This window comes from Pyricularia pennisetigena (assembly GCF_004337985.1).
Source record: "Pyricularia pennisetigena strain Br36 chromosome 7 map unlocalized Pyricularia_pennisetigena_Br36_Scf_8, whole genome shotgun sequence".
Lineage (NCBI taxonomy): Eukaryota > Fungi > Ascomycota > Sordariomycetes > Magnaporthales > Pyriculariaceae > Pyricularia > Pyricularia pennisetigena.
Window position 1 is genome coordinate 1,126,407 of NW_021940920.1, and position 19,165 is coordinate 1,145,571.

Consider the following 19,165-nt stretch of genomic DNA (forward strand, 5'->3'; position numbering starts at 1 on the left):
GAGTAGGGACAATGAGCTTCTGACAGGTCTAAAACAGGGGTTTTCGAATTTCAAAGCGCAAGAACACCGCTTCCTATCAAGCCTCAAACATCCTTCATTCGCGTCTCGTTCAGATGAGATACCTCGATAGCTACCATTCATGGAAAAGTCAGAGAATGCTGCCCAGAAGTCACCTATTTTGTCGGCGCCCCAACTTGATCAACTGGATAGGTCAAGACCAAATTGTTGCATATGTGGCAGTTCGTTTACACATAGGACCGATCTGACCCCACACAGCAGCGAAATTCATCAGCACGAAGCACTATTCAATAGACCCTTTTCCTGCCATGCATGCAAAGATCAAGAGACAGATCTCATCAAGAATGCAACGAGATGGAGCAGCAATCATGTCGAGAAAGTCCACGGCAAGCTCAACGCCCTAGGACTGCCAGAACAAGGACAAATTCGTTTGGAAGCGGATTCCAACAGGTCATTGAGAAGAAGAGAAAGGTCTCAGAAAGTGCCGACTTGAGATTCACGAAAGCAAAGTAATGCGGTGGTGCCGCCGCCACGTCGAGCCGGATTAATAGCCAACAACATCGACAGCACCGTTCGCCCAGACAGATCCGCCCCTGCTTTCCGGGCCCCGACGAGACGGTCAATCGCAATTCCGCACCGGAGAGTCCCACCTGGACGCCGCGGCCATACAAACCGCCGATGAGCCGCAGCGTCTGCTCGAGTTGGAAAACCAATCGCCGCTGCTCCCCGAATACACCACACTTTTTTTTCTTGCTAGGTAGGGCTAATTGATTAACCTCAGCTTACCCAACGTTGGGGCCGGGCCGGTCGTTGCGTGACCCGGTCAGATTGCGAACGACTCCGTCTCATGGTGCTGTGAGACTGAGAGGTAGACAAGGTAATTAGGCCCGAGTGGCTAACGGTTAGCAGAAGAAAAGATGCGACCACAACAAGAAGAGTCGAGTGAAATGGAATACTGCGCTTCTCAAGGAACCTAATGTCATATGTCTAGGTTGTCATCGCCACGCATATCCCTGGCCGTCTTCTTGATCATCAGATTCACGCGCCACATACGGGCGGGTTGTAGGGAGAGAGGGAGAGAGAGAGAGAGAGAGAGATACCTCAACATTCATTTGATTTTTTTCTCCCAGTCCTTCACAGGCATAGCTAAGCGGTCAAGTTCAAATGCACCACAAGCCCTATGTCGAAAGCAACCAGGATAGAAGCCACCGGGCTTGCTCTTGTCACGATACTTTGCCTCCATCTACCTCACTGTCTGTAGCTAGGGCATCTGTCTATATAAACAATGTATCAGCTCTGCCATCGGATATCCCATCACCATCGCATTATGCAAAACACTTAGGGTAAATGTGTACTAAGTCACGACTTGTAAGCCTGTAAATGTGTATGCTGTTTTCTTTGGCTAGTTTTATATATGATTATTTCTGGTTGTGACTAAATTTGCTTTCGTTCCCAAAGCCTAGAACAAACCCGGAAAACAGCCTTGCTTCGTCTCCCTCTTTTACAAGAAAAAAAACTTGGCAGTGAGCCACGGAGGTGGGGGGCCGCCGTTGGTAAATTTAACTTCGCATTTAGAGTTCACTGCCATGACTTCAAATATTTCCCCACGGCAAGTGACCTCTCCTGTATGGCCAATTTTGACCATACCAATCGGCTTTGTCTCGGCAGGGTATACATCGTAATAGACACACCAGTTTGTGTGAACAACAGCACTAACTTGGGGCGCGCCTAGCGACAGTGGAATCAATACGGTTGAGAAGCGCATTATAAACGTATTTCTAGCAGTAGTAGAAATATTTTATTTCAAAAGAAAGAGCAGAAGTTAAATAGTGAAAACAGAGACTTCAAGAACGAATAAGGTTTGTAAAGGGCTAGATAAATAAATGAATATTTAGAGGATCGGCAATATGGTAGAGACTCGGTGATCGGTAGTTTGTGCAAATATAAAGGCCTATCTACCCGTGAAAACTCCGGAAACAAGCCTTAAAATGTAAAGACTTTTATAACTTGTATTGTATGATATTTCTTTTTTTCGTTAAAAACAAAAGGATTCCTGCCGGTTTAAATATACACATTTTCCCGGATATTACTGGTCAACCGCAAAACATTAATTCCGCCGCCTTTCTAAACCCCTAGGTTATGGGCGGCTGGGCCAGCGGTTAAATTTGGATCACTAATTTTTAATGATTTAATTTTTCTTCCTGAATAAAGCCTTTTACAATCGCCGGAAAACAACATAAACACAATGCAAAGATAAACCTTCCAAGTCCATGGTAGCTGCTCTAGTTCTAGTCATGTACTTACCGACCCTATGCTTCTAAATTAAAAGTTCAAGTGTAGTTGCTTTAACAATAAGATGCTTTAGTATTATTGTTGCAGGCTATATTTATCGAAGTCACTGGCATTAGTCATTGACGGGAGCTTTCGTCTTTTGGCTGTGTTGTCTAGTGCAATAATTATGCTAGTCTCAGTGCTCAGACTAGACCCCTGCGGGGTCCGAGCGCTCCATGTACCTTTCAACCACATGGCTTTTCGGCCAATCACATTGTCCGAAAAGATCGCGCTCCTTCTACCAGAGCGTTCTTTGCATGAACCCACAGGTACATTGCAAAGCCGCAATTTGACATATTGTGCACTATCTGTCTCACGGTTTTGTAGAAAATCATGGTTTTGTAACCCCCTCTTTAAGGGGGCCCACAACGTACAGCCCTCAGGTAATCTTGGAATATCAGAACTATATGTTGTTAAGGGTCTTGGCTTTAACTTGTAGCTGTTAGCTTGTGTTATACTTTTTCAACCTCTTACATTTACCATTCTAATTTCTTGGTAAAAAGAACTCGCAGAGGCTAGCCAGCAATTACTGGTTGCAATTGGCAGAAAACAGGCAGCTTCTTTCTCGGACACAAATCTTATACGATCCTTCAGGGGGCAAGATAATTGAAAAGAAAAAGAAGACGTAAAAGAAAGAAATCTGGAAATCTAGCTCTCCAATAGCAGTAACACCACCACAACTACCTCCAATCCTCGACGCCCACACCGATCCCAGTCACCAGCGTTTTGCTTTCACACAGCTACAGGGCTACTTATGAGCGCGAAACGGGCCACCACGACCGGTTGACGTCCGTGATGCAGGCCACGGGGCTAAGCTGGTGGACCTGCACCGTGGTCTGCAACTTGCCATAGCCCTAAGATGCTGTCCATGAGTGACATGGCTGGGCCGTCGTCTTACTATCTTCAGTCGAGCTGCCGCATTCCCGAAATACTATACAGGGTTGTTCTCGAACCCAGGTAAGCTGGCACTTTGCAAGCAAAGGAACGAGGATGTTGAACAAATAGTTAGGACGGGAGATTGGAGGAAACGGGTCCGATAAACAGACCAACAAGACCGCTAAGTCACCCTACTAACAATTATCGAGACATCCACTTCCCGTATGCGTCATCCGAGTCTGCTTTTGGAAAGGGATGCCTAGTCAACCAATCATTTGCTGTCTCGACGTGGGCGTGTTGGTTGAAGAAGTCGTTCAGACCTTGGTTCAGATCTGGATGCGTATCAGTACCGCGTCGAAGCCATCGACACGCTCAAAGAAATTTGTCACTTGCCTTTTCAAGACATGCCGCGAGATGGCTGGAGGGAGAAGCGAGAGGCGACCTCATGGACCAAGATCAGACGGTCAGGAATAGAGGTTCCTGTAAAAGGATATATTAGACTGTAGCCTGCTAAATTTGCCCCTAGATGAATTTTACCTTTTCGAACCGTGAATACACAAGGCGTCTCGACCTTTTTGCCGTCTTCTTGGAGATCTAACACTTTGTCCATAGATGTACGGATAATCTCCTGCATCGTGAAAGTATTTGGCATCATGACCACCCCATTTGATACATGTGAGCCCGTTACGGCTGCCGTTGCGCCACAGGAAAAATCCCTCCGCCAAAACAGATTGTCAACTTTGAAACGGCCGAGTACAGTTTGTCGCGGCAACGGCAGCATCATCCAAGATGTTGTCCCCTCGTAACGTTACGGTGTTTAAAACATTCCCTAAAGAGCTTTTCAGAGTAAACAATGGCTACAAATCCCAACTGCGGGTTTGGTCCCCGAATCGCAGCACTTATGATATTTTCACCGAGGACAAGGGAGTTGTTGAGCCAAAAGCGTCCAACCCATTGAAATACGTTCGTCAGTTGCCTCTGGGATGATACATGATCCCGGCATTACGAACAGGTATATCATTGGAAGATTCATTTAACGCTTCAATTTAGCACCGAATGGAGCCTCTATGCGGCCGAGTACACCATACCAACAGTCTCTTGTGTCCTGGAGATTCAGAGGTGACCATATCGTTGTGTACTCCGTTCCGAAAGTTAAGCTTTTAATAATACAAGACTGTCACCAAACAGGACCTAAATATTATATAGGAACCCAACTGCCTGAGGATCTTTTGCTCGTGCACGAACGATCCGATCACTACTCTCTCCAGCCTGGCGCTAGAATGTCACTCGATGGTAAGCGTTCAACTATCACATTAACGAAAAAAAGAAGTATACGTATGCTAACCTCATCCAGAGCTGAACTCAAAATTATATATCGGTTTTTGCTAGCCAACTCAACTTGTTTCACCAGAGAAGAATGGCTTAGCGCCTACCCCAGGGCTACTGGAAGCTTTGAAGTGTACGATATGCCTCCGCGACAACGGCGACCCTCTTCCTCGCCAAATTACAAAACCAGCTCTGCTAGCATGATGGTCATGAACCCTGCAGAAGTCTGGCATCTTGAGCTGCAAATTGCTACAGGCAAAGTCGTTATAACGGACGTTGAGATTCTAAAGGGCACACGACGCTGTGTTCCCGAAGCCTCGATGTAGCTGGATGTCCAACGTTTAATCTGACAGCAGGCGCAGAAATTCATCGTCGAGCATTCCTGTGGCTTTGTAGCCGTACATGTGGGCCGTTAGGTACTCAGGGGGTGGCAGATCTTGAGGCTTATGGACGGGGCATGTATAGTCTGGAAATTTGATATTCTCGAATGGCATTTAAAGACTGCTGGCGGCGAAGCAGGCTGCCTCAGCGCTCCTCTGTGTCTCAGCCCAAGGCAACTACACTGGTGCCAGATGTCTACACCGGCTGATCCACCTGTATCTCAACTCCTGGAAAAAACCGATGGATGGGGCCCAAACATGACAGCTAACTACTGAAATTTACTATGTGACAAGGCTACCTTAGTAAATACTGCCTGGCAGTTACCCAAGGGGTCAAAAACAAGAGAAACCATCAGGCAGGGTTCGGCGTGATGAAGGTCGGGTGCGTACCAAGAGGAGGCATACAAGCAGCCCAGTACATGCAGCAGTATTATAAAGTATACGGAAATCATCTCATGCAGTTACTTCAGTGGCGGCCAGAAAAGAACTCTAAACAACCCCTTTCCGAAGCCATGGAGCCAGGCCAAATACATAGAACTCCCATGCCACATTGCATAACAAATATCCAAACTGGAGAGGAACGGCTAGAGAAAAAGCTTTATTAGATAATGGGGTTTTTGCTTGAACAAACATCATCTTCTTGATCTTACCAGAGAATTCGCAATCGACATCAACATCTTAAAGACGGCCTGGTTGACTTCCCGTCGACAATCTCACCGAGGTTGTAGTCTACATATAGTCAAAAAGTCAGGCTTCGTCTTCAAGTGAAGAACTATTTTGGCATCTTAATCTGTTTGGTTATCCGCATTTGGAGGACCTATATGCATTGCACTTGGAAGATTTTTTAGTTGCATAGCAAACATACATCGCCTGCAAGTAGACAGGAGAGGGATTGTGGTTGCACATCTTCTTTCTTCAAGCCTACATCGTTTAAGCCTGCCCAAAATCCCTCATCCTATCACTCTAGCCTACCTATCCGCTCACCTTTGTCTCTTCTTTCAATCTACCGAACCTTCCGTTTCCCTCGCCAAAGCCCGACCCCAACAATCCCCAATAGGATGCATCCAATGTCAAAAAAAGACAAAAAAAGCTAGGGTGGGCTCACTAGATTCCAATGTGCATCTAAGTTTTCTCTCGTGTCTTTCAGATGGTTTCGCTTCACAGTCTACAGTACGAACACTGGAACGGGTAATCGTAAAGTAGCAAAAAGCGCCCATTGAGACAGCGCTGCTTGATTTATACTAAACCCGTAAAAACGCTCGGGGGTGCAAACTGGGGCTGGACAAGCCTGGTGCGGCCAGCACGCTGATTGCCAAAGTCGACGTCAAAGGAATGAGGACCCGGCTCAGCAAAATCATCAGAGTGGGTGGTTGGCGGGCCGCGTACGCCTCGGCAGCCATGCAATGCGAAACAGATACAATTTAACAGCCAGGCGGTGGATAAGAAGAGTACGTACTTCGGGACCTGGACGACTCTGGAATAGGTTCAGACGAGAGCCACACTGGAATATCACAGAGTCCTCTGGCCTCGATAGGGGAAAATGCAAATCTTACACTCTATGAAAACTGCAGCAGGTAGTAAGTGAGAATGGAGATAGACTTGGATGGCCGGTGTGCATTGCTCCCTGTCTGGCGTCGTTGTCATTTTCATATTTTTATTTTCTGGATTTAAGAATTTCAGTATCATGATTAGGTAGTTTTCTGCCCAAGTAATTAAGTACCGGTGAACTCAATTTGTGCCTAAACAGGCAAGGACCATGTCGTTATAACTCAGGTCCGAGGACAGAATGCACAAGACAAAATGTATCCTATCCTCATTCAACCACCAAAATATCGGCTGGGAAAAGTGCGGTATATGGTTCTCCTATTACCGAAACGTCTCGCACTCGTTTGAGAGGTACCGGTACCGGATCCAATGAGGACGTAGTATACTCAATTGAGGAACATAAAGTCTGTCTGATTTTCTTGAACGCGCCGATTGGATGTGTTGATTAGGTCCAATCTTCGAGGTTCGAGGCTTCATCTCGACGTTTGTGAGCGCGAAAGAGGCGGTGTTCATCAAGTCCAGGCAAATCCTGAAGTAGCCAAGCTAGAAGTGGGTCCCAGTGATGTCAGCGATGGAGATTACCCTGACAGCACTAAGGCGAATTCAGTTGCTTTCGCGAGGTATCTGTTAGCGCATCAATCCCTGCTGATCGGGTACCACCCTGGACGACCTCCTCCAGCGCTTTTCGTCGTTGGCACAATCGCGACCAATCGCTTGGCAGCAACCACCATGCCTGGCCTACCTCGTGGCAGCAGGGACCTGCGTCATCACGCCTCCAACTTGCCCGCCATCATTCCAAGGGGTAGCGACGAAAGGCAAGCCAGATGCAGAAAATGTGACCAATAGTTCAGGCATCTTCAAGGCCTTCTGGGCCTGCCAATGGCCTGAGGTCCAATGGGACTACGATGGTCGTGACGACGTGTTGCGATCCTGTTTTTTTTTTTTTTTTTTCGTTTGTTTTCACAACGCTTGTCTATTCTTGGAACTTGGGAAATAACCTTAACCTCATTGACTGATCTTCCTGAAAAGAAAACAGACCAATATATTGACTTCTCTCGCGGATACCTTTTCGCGTAATGTCCTCGATCTCTACCTGCTCAGCCTAGACTAGACCATCGTTTATTTGTTATGCCTTACCAGCCGATTCGCTCCGGTTGCTTGCTTATATCCCTACCTGCACAATACGTGTTGTTGTGATACCGACTTTCGGAGCTCAAAATCCACAGCCCATCACAAGATGTCCTTCAATGATAACTTCACCGTCCCGATAGTCGTCTCCAACCAGTGCCCGGAGACAATATGGCCCGGCATCGGCACCCAGCACGGCCGCGGGCCTGGCACCGGCGGCTTCGAGCTGGAGGCGGGCAAGTCCCGCGAGTTTAACGTCAGCTGGGACTGGCAGGGCCGCATCTGGGGTCGCACAAACTGCACCTTCAACTCTGACGGCAGCGGGCCGGGGCCGGGGGGCAGCATCGCCGGGCCAGGCACGGCATGCACGACGGGCGACTGCTTCGGCCGGCTCAACTGCGAATTCACTGGCGCCGTCCCCTCCACCCTCGCCGAGTTCACCCTCTGGGGCGGCTCGACGGGCAAGCAAACATTTTACGACATCAGCCTGGTGGACGGCTACAACCTGCCGTTGGCCATCGTCTACATACCGGCGCCCAACATGACGTACATACCGCCCAACCTCGTGAACCCGAGCTGCATCGCGACGACTGGCTGGCTCGCGCCGCCCGCCCGGACCGGCACTGACCACTACACCAACTCGTCGTACCCGATGCCGTACGAGCCTAACCAGGACAACGCTAGTGTCGCCCGCTGGTGCCCCTGGGACCTGCAGCGCTTCCCGCCCGAGAAGCCCGGCAGCGGCGTCTACCCTTACCCGGACGACAACATCGAGCGCCCGGTCTTCAATCCATGCCTGAGCGCTTGCAGCAAGACGGGCTCAAAGGAGGACTGCTGCTCGGGCGACCACGCCAACCCCAACGTCTGCAAGCCCGGCCTGTACAGTGCCAACGCCAAGGCCGTCTGCCCGGACGCCTACAGCTACGCCTTTGACGACCAGACCTCGACCTTCATCATACCCTCGGGCGGCGGCTGGGAGGTTGTGTTCTGCCCCCGGGGGAGGTCAACCAACATCCTCCGCACCTTTGGCGACCAACTGAGGACGCTGGGCGAGACTGGAAAGATCAGCGAGAAGCATTTGGAGGAACTCCGTAGTGAGGAGTACATTAGGAGTCGTCCGACCGGCGGCGCATCACCTCGGGCGCCCGTGTCTCTGCGGAATGTGTTGGTCTTTTCTACAGGCCTTGGGCTTTTGAATATTTGGTGGTAGTGTGGATGGCTTTGGATAACATGGGTTGGAATGATTGACGTTTTTGATGTGATTAGCGGTGGTGGATGATTGCTGGCCGTCATCACCCTTTTCCCTTTGGCTTTCTTGGTTGGAAATCTCTGGCTTCAGGGGCATTTTATGTCCCAAGTTTCACGCGCTCATTATACCCCCTTTTTTTCCACGATGCAGATACCCTAGATGCCTAAGTTGAACTAATACATTTACCCTGTGTAACATTTGGCAATGATGCAGGTTTATGAACATCTCAAATGATGCGAACGACATGCTCTACAGGTTCTTGAACAAACCGAACAGACAGACCTTCTGCCCATTCCTAAGCCTTGTCGAATATGGAATCCCCAGTCTAGATAGTTGCGCACAGCAGTATCACATGCAAGCCAAGCCCAAACGACAGGTTACAGATAACTAAAAACACAAGAGGGTCGGACGGTGGCCCGAATCTAAACCTTCTTTCCCTTGGCCTTCCTCCTCCTCTCCCACTCTGCCCTCTCTTCATCATCACTGCCGCTAAACTCGGCATCGTCATCGCTGCTCTGGTCCCTGACCAGCTGCTGCTGCGGAACCGGAGCGGCCACGCTGCCGGCGTCGACAAAATCCCCACGGTTCAGCTCCTCGTACTCCTGCCTCCTGATGATCTCCTTGAGCGCCTCGTTGCCCTTGTCGACGACCTCGACGAGCTGCAGCGGCGTCCTGCGCTGCTTGTTGCGGATGCGGGTGCTGGCGCCGTCGCTGAGCATCATCTCGACCAGCGCCGCGCCCAGCTGACGGTCCTCGGCGTCCGTCTGCTGGCTGGTCCACCGGATCGCGCTGTGCACGGGCGTGTCGCCCTCGGCGCGGTTGATGGGGTCGCACTCGAGGCCTTCTTGGGAGAAGAGGAAGTCGATCGCGTCGTCTATGCGGTGGTTTTTTGTGTGTTTGATTCCTGGTTAGTGGTTTTTTTTTTTTTTTTTTTTTTTTTTTTTTTTTTTTTTTTTTTTTTTTTTTTTTTTTTTTTGGTAGCATGGCATGGGGAGAGAGAGAAAAAAAACCAACAATTCCCTTTCAAGGCCGCCTCGTGCAAAAGATGGTTCCCCATGACCGTCTTGGTTTCGTTCAGCACCTTGGCCACCTTTTCTTCGTCCCCTATCTCCTCGACGATCTGCTCCAACATGCCCACATCGTTTGTCCTACACGCGTGAATCAGGCGTTCCTGGACCGACGCGCCCTAGTGATGATGAAGGAGAAAAAAACAACAAAGCTGCGCGTTAGCGAAACGGGAGAAACGGTAAGATGCCTTTCTTCGCGCTGGGGGGGTTTTTTTCCCCAGGAACAAGGCCAAGGATATTGTCTATGTACCTCGTGTTCCTCGCCGTCTCCTGCCATGTTTTTGTTTGCTTCCTTTGTCCCCGACTCGGTTTTCTGGATGCGGTCGTCTACCTTGGAGTCACAGCTGAGACTAGCAGACGGGAGGTTGTACTGGATTCGCTTCGGTCGAGGAGGGGTTCGGAATGGACAACGATTCAAGAGCTGTCCGTTGACGTCACTCTGGGCTGTGAGGGACTGATTGGTCACTTTCGCTTGATCGTCTTTGTGTTTCGTTTGAGTGAATATCGTCGGTGTTTCTGGTACCTTTCTAGGCTGTTTGCGCGTTCAGCTCCGAGGGAAAGGTTGGTGGTAAGTAAGCTCGGTTGCTTTGTTAGCACGGGGCAGAATGGATGTCCGTCCGTTTAGCATGGCGTCAGGGGTCAGGTCGGTTGCTTCAGAGTGCATCGCCCGCGCAGCCTTGGTGGGGGCGGGGTACAGCCCAGACAGTACTTTCACAGTACTACCATCCAACTGACAAGGTTATTTATTATTGGAGTGCCTGTTCTATTTATATTGTTCTCGACTGCGTACAAGCCTGGAATCTGGTCTCTGTAGATGGAACATGTCTTTTTCTGGAATAATTGAGATCTTCCGAGGCTTACGAAATTTTAGGACTTAATTTGCAATTCATGTCAAGTCAATCCATGATTGTGTCTAGGGGTACCTAGCCGCTATGACTGCGCGTTTGGGCATGTCAAAGTAAAAATTGCAATTGAATGAAAGCGTCGTTTTAATCATCGAGTAGTTAGGGGCTATCGTAGTGATAACAAAATCTTTCATTCATTCATAGAGTCTGTATTAGTCCATAGATAGCTTTCCAAGCAAATCCAATAATCCCTCGCACCACGTAAAGGTTCAGACTCGAAAACAAGGGACTCTCCACACAGTTTCAAGAACCCATGCCGAGTTCAATCCCAAGTGCTTCACAGAGCTGCCCAACACTCGGCGTAAAGATGGGCTGACATGGAAAAGGTTTTAAGGGATGCGAAGAAAAGTCCAAAAAGAGTCGGTAGACCACAGCACAAACACAAAGGAAAACAACCTTCCAGCGGACGCGTCAAACAACAACTCAACCTCAACATCCTCAAGAACACCAAGCCCGCACCATCCAAGAGTGAAGCCTCACCTGCGCAAAGGGGGAGGCTTCGGGTGGCAGTGGCGTCCCACAAGGCGGATCCGCTCGGCTTTTTCAAGGGGAGGGAATCGGTGACGGCATCAAACACCTCCAGGGTCTCCAAGCGGCGTGGGGTCCTTTTTCCAGTGGCAAATCTTTTTTTTTATTTGAAATCTTCAGCGGGGGTTTGTGGTCGCGGGAGATCTCCATTAAATAGACGATGGAGACCTTCCAGGGGACCAATTGACATTGTTACGGATAAAACGACCGGGCCGTCCCACCAAAACCAGTAAAGGGGGGAACGGGCGGGCCCCCGTCCTCGGGGCGACGCGCATCACGGACCAGAGGAAGACTGGGTCCGGGGGATCGCTGCCAAGTGTTAAGACGGGTTGCTGACGACGCTTCCGGACAAGCGCGTCAAAGCGAGGGCCGGCGCGGCGCCTCCGACAACGCTGGTCTACGAATCCCGGAGAGAAGTGGGTGTTGCGCGCATCCATTCTCATCAAACAGGAGAGACAGGGTCGGGGCCGCGGGCTCGCTGAGCGGTCCTCCAGCGGAGCAAGTTTTTTGTGTCGCGGGATCTCTTTGGGTGCTCGACGTCGCTTGCTTTTTGTAGGTTCCGTAATGCGAAGAGTCATGTAGACGTTTGGAAGAGCTCGAGATAGTGAGCCTTGTTGTTTGCTGATGGACGACGATGTAGCCAGGTTTGTTGGTCGTGGTATTGACTGGCTCACCAACTGGCATCAAGGTTCCAAAAGACTCTTCGCCTCTGCATTCGGAGCCGGCAAAGACGGAACAGAGATAATCAGGCAGGATTGTGTAGATGAATAAGGTATGGATCGTACACAAGGCGGCCTGAGATGAATACCGAGAGTAGAAGAAGAAGAAGTTCTAGCCACCATGTCGAAGCTGGCCAGGCGTACTAGGACGCAGAGAAAGTATCTTCTAGCCTCATACTCAGGACTAAAGTATGAACCGCCGCCCAGAGGAGGCGTGGGCGGTTGAGGAAACAACGCTCTAATCAAAGAAGATGACAAGTGGGTTCAGGTTCAATTTATACAAGATAGAGGTTGCGTCGAGTCGGTGTGCCCCACTTCGTCTGGCTTGCAGCTTTGTTTCAGCGACGGTATCGGTCGAACGATGTTGCAATGATCTGAGGGGACTCCCTGCAAGTCTCTGGACAAATCACCTTCATCCGTTAGAAATTGAGTGCAACTCTCCGTCCAACTCGGCAGATCCCAAAGGGGTCCAGAACCACAAACATGAATCCCGAATCTAGCCCCGAGATCATTCAATGGCTCGTCGACACCCGGAAACTATGGCCAGAAGTGGCTGAAACGAAGCAGCTAGAGACATTTCCAAGCTCAGTACGTGTACATATTTCCTACCCTGCATGCCTCCACCAGAGGAATAACCCCCCCACCGCCCATTCAATGCTCGTTCACCTGGCTAGGCCTGGCAGCGGGAAGAGGTGGACCGGAACTGAGATGCCGAGACTTTTCTTGCTAACTTGAACCCTTTCTGGCTACAAAAAGTCCCGCGCTCTTTCCGTGCTGCCGGAAGCAGAGCGCGCCGCCGTGTTGAAATATGTCTTTGCCCGTGACGCCAAGATGTCACTGGCATCGAACCTGCTGAAGCACTACGTCGTTTCGTCGAAGGGCCATGTTCCATGGAAGGAGACGACAATTACGCGGAACGCGCGCACTAAGCCCGTCTACGTCGATCCAAGCACCGGCAGGCAGCCCGTCGCCTTCAACGTCACGCACCAGGCTGGCATTGTTGCCTTGGTCGCCGTGGCCGGTGATGCCAGCGGCGGGGGCGACGCCGGAGCCATCGACGTTGGCATCGACGTCGTCTGCACCAGCGAGAGGCGGACCCGGGACCATTCCATGATTGCGCAGAGCGGAGATGGATGGTTGCGGTTCGTGGACATGCACGCCGACGTCTTCGCGCCGGCCGAGGCGAATTACTTGAAGTTTGTGGTGCCGGGCCAAGCGGCCCGGCTGCTCAGCGCGACGCCTGGGGAGCTGACGGACTACAATCTGCGCTCCTTCTACACGCTGTGGTGCCTGCGCGAGGCGTACGTCAAGATGACGGGGGACGCCCTGCTCGCCAGTTGGCTGCCCGAGCTGGAGTTTAGGAACTTCAAGCCGCCGCCCATTCCGAGTGGTGATGGGCGCGCGGCGGGGAATATAGAGGGCGACGACGAATGTGTCGTGAAGGATCATGAAATTTGGTTTCAGGGCACACTGGTTGACGATGCTAATGTGTGCATGCGATCATTGGGCCCGGATTACATGGTCTGCACAGCGGTGCGGACGCCAGCAGAGAAGGAGAAGGGGTTGAGTTGGGATATGGGTCCATTCAAAATCATTACGATTGATGAAATTGTCAAGTTTGCAGAGGAGTAATTCCAATCATGAACGTGTGTATGTTGCAGCGAATGGCTTTATACAGACTGTTCAATTGCTGAGATGGCGATTTTCACAGAGTCCTCCATACGAAGATGGAGGTTCGGATGTATGAATTGCATACGCAAGCTTTCAAAGTAAAATTGCGGCGTCTGAAATGCTACGGCTCCGTTTCGGGGACAAAAGTTGACTAAGAATAGCACTTATATGGGCTATGCTCCTCCCTCGCCCCAAAACCAAGAAAAGCCGTTGGGGTTTACGCAGTGTGCTGGGTCCCAATTCGTGACTGATGTGAGCCGATTTCCCGTCAAGCCCGTGGGGGAGGGGCGAAAAGTGTCGCTCAAGGCAGTACAAACGCCAGATAGCAATGAGCGGATTACTGGGTCTGGTCTAGTTACTTCAGGCGAAAGCTACTTTCAAGCCTAGCCCAAACACTGCCTCACAGGATCACTAAGAAACCTGGACTGAGCACCGTCCGCGTAATCTTGTCTAGACAAGCAGCGGACACATTGATCGAGGCACAGGGGAATTGAGGTTGCCTATCCTCATCAGCAAATAAAGTGGTGGTGTGGTGCAAACGTCATTTTGTTGCAAACAGAGCAATAACTGCGTAGCTTCCCCCCTAATTTCTATCCCGCCACGACACCAACCCGTGGCTAGAGGTCGACACCAGAACAGAACCTGTCCCAAACAACCAAATCACTATTGAAAGAATTTCCCGATCAATTTTTGTCATCCGTGTCTGTCAATCCGATTCTGCGACACTTCATCTCAACCTTCCTCAGACCTTGTCGTCCATCTCCTGTCTACGAGCCACTCATCTGTTACCCCGCCCCACATCTTAAAGTTTGATCGGGCGCAACCTCTCAGCCTTCCAGGCACAGTGAGGGGCTTTTTCAACCAGCTTTAGCTCGGAGCAAGTTGCTTGCTAGACTAGTGCTTCGCATTGGGGAAGGAAAGCTGGAACTCAGTCTTGCTTGGTTCAGGCCAGACAACATACAAAAAACAACAATAACCAAACCACGTACAGGTAACGGACCAGGGTAGCTCAAGCAACAACTTGACTGCATGCAGGCAGGTGCTATTGGAAGTGTGGAAGAAATTTGAAGAACCTTCGACTCGGCGACCGAGCAGAAGGTAGCCCTCGACAATGTCGGAAGCGGGCGATAGGTATGTACCTTAGCTATCTAGCACAGCACAGCACGGACTTGGCTCTTTTTGATGGGTATACACCAATGTTGAGACGATGTGACCCGACAAACGCCAATTTTTTGACACACTGGCTCGGTATACTGATTGCTTGTTCATACTGTGTTGCAGCTCACATAAACGATCAAAATCTAAGTCGTCCGCTGCTCTTTCGATACTTCGTCGAAAAGATCGGAAAAGCGGCGACGAGGACGACGGCATCTCCGACGACGGCTCCTCCCTGGGCCAAACCCAACACTCGCGAAATTCGACCAGTCTCGCGCCACCTCTGACCTCCAGTCTCTCGCAAACATCTACAACAATGTCGCAGCAACAATCCACCGCTGCCCACTCCTCCAGGACGCATGCCAGAGTCCCCTCGGCCAGTATTCCATCCTACCAACAAGGCCCAGCATCTGCATCCAAGTCCAACATGACGCTAGTCGACAAGGCTGCCTCCCTTGAACAATCCGTACGCAAGTTTCGCGTGGTAGAGGCCTTGCGCAACGGCGACTCGGCATCGATCTCCAAAGCAATCAGGGAGTCGGCAGATGGTGGTCGTCGCGCCAGCACCGCGTCGTTGACGGGTGGGACGGGGTTGATACTAGACGACACGACGGTTCTGCACCTCGCCATTCAGTGCGCGGAACTCACTGTCGTCGAATACGTTCTCTCTGACGGCGCCGGCTACATTGACATCAACTCGCGCGACAAGGACGGAAACACCCCACTTCACATCGCAGCCCAGCAGGGCCGCTCGCAGATTGTGCGAATGCTACTCGAACGAGAGGGCATCAACGATTCCATTGCGAACTTCCAGGGTCGCCTCCCGATCGACCTCGCCCGCAATCCTGATATCTTCCAGCAGCTGCAACTGTCACGGTCCATCTTTGCGGATGAAAAAGTAAAAGAGGTGCAGGAGCTCATCGCGGCCAACGACTACAAGAAGTTGGAGGAGCTCCTCGAGGAGCCCCGGGTCAAGACTGTCCTCGACATTAACGGAACCGAGTTTGTCTCCGATCCGATCACCTCGCAATCGGGCGGGACGCTGCTCCATGAGGCTGCCAGGCGCAAGAACAACAAGCTTATACAGGTGCTGCTCCTGCATGGTGCCGACCCCTTCCGCAGAGACCGCAAGGGCAAGTTGCCTCAGGATGTGACCAAGGACGACGTCACCAGGGCCATGCTCAAGAAGTCGCCCGCTGCAGTTGCAGCCCAGCGGGGCATCCAAGAGAAGACGGTTCTCGGCCAAGCCGCATCCCAAGGGGTGGCCTCGGCATCCCCCGGGGATCCGTTAGCTGGTCGCGAGGCCCGAGAGATGAAGGGATACCTAAAGAAGTGGACAAATTACCGCAAGGGCTATCAGTTGCGCTGGTTCGTGCTCGAGGACGGGGTGCTAAGCTATTACAAGCACCAGGACGATACCGGCTCCGCATGTCGCGGCGCCATAAACATGCGCATCGCGAGATTGCACATGAGCCCGGACGAGAAGACCAAGTTCGAGATTATTGGAAAGTCGTCAGTCAAATACACCCTAAAGGCGAACCACGAGGTTGAGGCCAAGCGCTGGTTCTGGGCCTTGAACAACTCGATTCAATTTTCCAAAGACCAACAGAAGGAAGAAGACCGCCAACGTGCTCGCGACGCTGAGCTACTGGCTCAGGCCAAGGCAGGGCATAACCACAGTGGCTCGATCTCCGGGGATGTTTCTGAGGCTGCTAGTGTGGCCGAATCGAAATCAAGGACAAGCCTGCAGATAAACAGGATGCACTCAACCGCTTCGCACCGGCCCAGCGATATGGGTGCTAGCACAGCTGGTAGCGAGGCCGGAGATGCGCCTGTGAACGACGGGAGGTTTGAGAACGAAGGCGGGAAAGGTACCGGTACAGCGCCGACCATGTATGACGACCTTGACGATGATGACGACGAAGATAACAACTCGAGCAGGGGTGGTGGACAGCCTCCGGTGACCAAGGATGCGTTCAACATCACGGCGCAATCAGCCCGACTGCAGCTGGAGACTCTTGCTTCGGTGAACGCGGCCATGATTGCTGAGTCGGGCAAACAGTCAAGTCTTTCCCTCTCAGACCCACAGGTGACGCAGGCGTTGCAGACGTACGATGCGGCTGTCCGTTCGCTGACGGGGCTTGTCGGTGATCTGCTACGCATCTCGCGGGACAGGGACGCATACTGGCAGCACAGATTGGACCGCGAGTCAGACATGAGGCGAATGTGGGAGGAGAGCATGGCACAGGTTGCCCAGGAGCAGGAGGAGCTCAAGGTGAGGGTAGGAGAGGCGGAGGAGAAGAAGAAGGCTGCAAAGAGGATTCTTAAGGAGGTCATCGCTTCCGGTGGGCTCGAGGATCAGACCGCCGCAGGGTTAGGCATCGACTCGTCGCCGGCGCTAATTCAGTCCGAGGCTGTCGAGGCAGAGGCTCAAGATACACCCAAGCCAGCAGCCGATGCAGGTTTCACTCGGGCCAAGTCACCCGTTCTTAGTATTCAGCGACGGCAGACGGCGCTTGCGCAGGTGGCCGACATGTCAGACTCGGAAACCGAGGACGAGGATGAGTTCTTTGATGCCATCGATGCCGGTGAAGTTGAGGTTGACCCCGCTATGCCGCAGTCTGAGACTTCGCCTGCTGGGGACAACCAAATAGTTGTCTCTTCCGGGGTTGATATCAGCAGCTCATTCAAAGGTTATGAGAACGGAATAAGGACGAGGCTCAAGATCGATGCTGACAACAGGCCAAAGATCTCACTCTGGGTAAGCTACTCCCTCGGCTGTCTGTCGGGATTACAAAACGACCACCAGTTGGACTAACTAGATGTCTACAGGGAATCCTCAAATCAATGATTGGCAAGGATATGACGAAGATGACTCTGCCCGTTACTTTCAACGAACCTACATCACTATTATATCGCTGCGGTGAAGATATGGAGTATGCCGACTTGCTAGACCTTGCCGCTGAGCGGTCTGACTCTATCGAGCGGTTGGTGTATGTGGCAGCTTTTGCGGCTTCCGAGTACGCTTCGACAATAGACCGAGTGGCCAAACCGTTCAACCCGCTTCTGGGCGAGACGTTCGAGTACGTCCGGCCAGACAAGAACTACCGCTTCTTCATCGAGCAGGTCAGCCACCACCCGCCGGTGGGTGCTGCATGGGCCGAGAGCCCAAACTGGACGTACTGGGGCGAATCCGCGGTCAAGTCCAAGTTCTACGGCCGGTCCTTTGATATCAACCCGCTGGGATCTTGGTTCCTGAAGTTGCGGCCCAAGTCTGGCGGCAAAGAAGATCTGTACACGTGGAAGAAGGTTACCACCAGTGTGGTTGGCATCATTACCGGCAATCCCGTAGTAGACAACTACGGGCCTATGGAGATCAAGAACTGGACTACAGGCGAGATTTGCTACCTTGACTTCAAGGCACGAGGTTGGAAGGCGTCGTCGGCGTACCTAATCAGCGGCAAGATTGTGGACGCTGACGGACGGGTGCGGGTAAGCTTGGGTGGACGATGGAACTCGCGCTTGTACGCGCGTCTGACGCCGGGTTACGAGGCTACGGTTGAGGAACCGAAGAACGCCGACACGGCCGGGGTGCATCGTGGTAGCATGACGGACACGAACAAGGCCTTTGTCGTTTGGCAGGCAAACCCGCGACCCAAGGATATACCGTTCAATCTGACGCCATTTGTCATGACTTTCAACCACATCGACGACAAACTGGAGCCTTGGCTGGCGCCCACTGATTCGCGACTCCGTCCGGACCAGCGGGCGATGGAGGAGGGGCGGTACGACGACGCCGGGGAGGAAAAGAACAGGCTCGAGGAGGCGCAACGGGCGCGTAGGCGCCAGCGTGAGGAAAAAGGGGAGGAATTTGTGCCCAAGTGGTTCGAGAAGGCGCGGTGCGAGATCACTGGCGAAGAGTACTGGCGTTTCAACGGCGGGTACTGGGAGGCCAGGGAGCGGGTGGCCACTGAGGGGAAGAAGGCGTGGGAAGGCTGCGAGCCGATTTACGAGGATTTTGCGTAATGTGGTGCGCTCGAAAGAAGTTTGCGGGTCGTCAGGCTGTCTGTTGTGTTTTTGTGTAGGGGGGTTTTGTCTTGGGGTTGAATATGTTTATACAGACTCTTTCTCGATAATATCGTCTTTTTATTATTTCTTATCGCCATTGTCGGCATAGTATGCAAGATACTCGAGGGGGCGCGTACATGGAAGTCTCGGTGTTTAAAAAAATAAAAATAAAAAAAAAAAAAAACAAATTTGTGGACAT

At 51.6% G+C, this 19,165-nt stretch overlaps 4 protein-coding genes across 4 annotated transcripts; 3 read left to right on the top strand and 1 right to left on the bottom strand.

Annotated features, from left to right (window-relative positions):
• Positions 1–4,505: 4,505 nt before the first annotated feature.
• Positions 4,506–4,877, top strand: PpBr36_09451 (uncharacterized protein; the record flags this gene model as incomplete). Its single annotated transcript, XM_029896572.1, has 2 exons — positions 4,506–4,518; positions 4,642–4,877. The coding sequence occupies 2 exons, from the start codon at positions 4,506–4,508 to the stop codon at positions 4,875–4,877; spliced, it is 249 nt and encodes an 82-aa protein (XP_029744750.1).
• Positions 4,878–7,713: 2,836 nt separating this feature from the next.
• PpBr36_09452 (uncharacterized protein) lies at positions 7,714–8,814 on the top strand (the record flags this gene model as incomplete). The annotated part of the gene is made up of 1 exon (XM_029896573.1): positions 7,714–8,814. One exon carries the CDS (start codon positions 7,714–7,716, stop codon positions 8,812–8,814), a length of 1,101 nt encoding a protein of 366 aa, XP_029744744.1.
• A 461-nt stretch (positions 8,815–9,275) lies between these two features.
• On the bottom strand, positions 9,276–10,197 carry PpBr36_09453 (uncharacterized protein; the record flags this gene model as incomplete). Its single annotated transcript, XM_029896574.1, has 3 exons — positions 9,276–9,727; positions 9,868–10,039; positions 10,171–10,197. 3 exons carry the CDS (start codon positions 10,195–10,197, stop codon positions 9,276–9,278), a joined length of 651 nt encoding a protein of 216 aa, XP_029744747.1.
• Positions 10,198–12,555: 2,358 nt separating this feature from the next.
• On the top strand, positions 12,556–18,924 carry PpBr36_09454 (uncharacterized protein; the record flags this gene model as incomplete). Its single annotated transcript, XM_029896575.1, has 4 exons — positions 12,556–12,660; positions 12,829–13,700; positions 15,025–17,659; positions 17,731–18,924. 4 exons carry the CDS (start codon positions 12,556–12,558, stop codon positions 18,922–18,924), a joined length of 4,806 nt encoding a protein of 1,601 aa, XP_029744740.1.
• Positions 18,925–19,165: the final 241 nt, after the last annotated feature.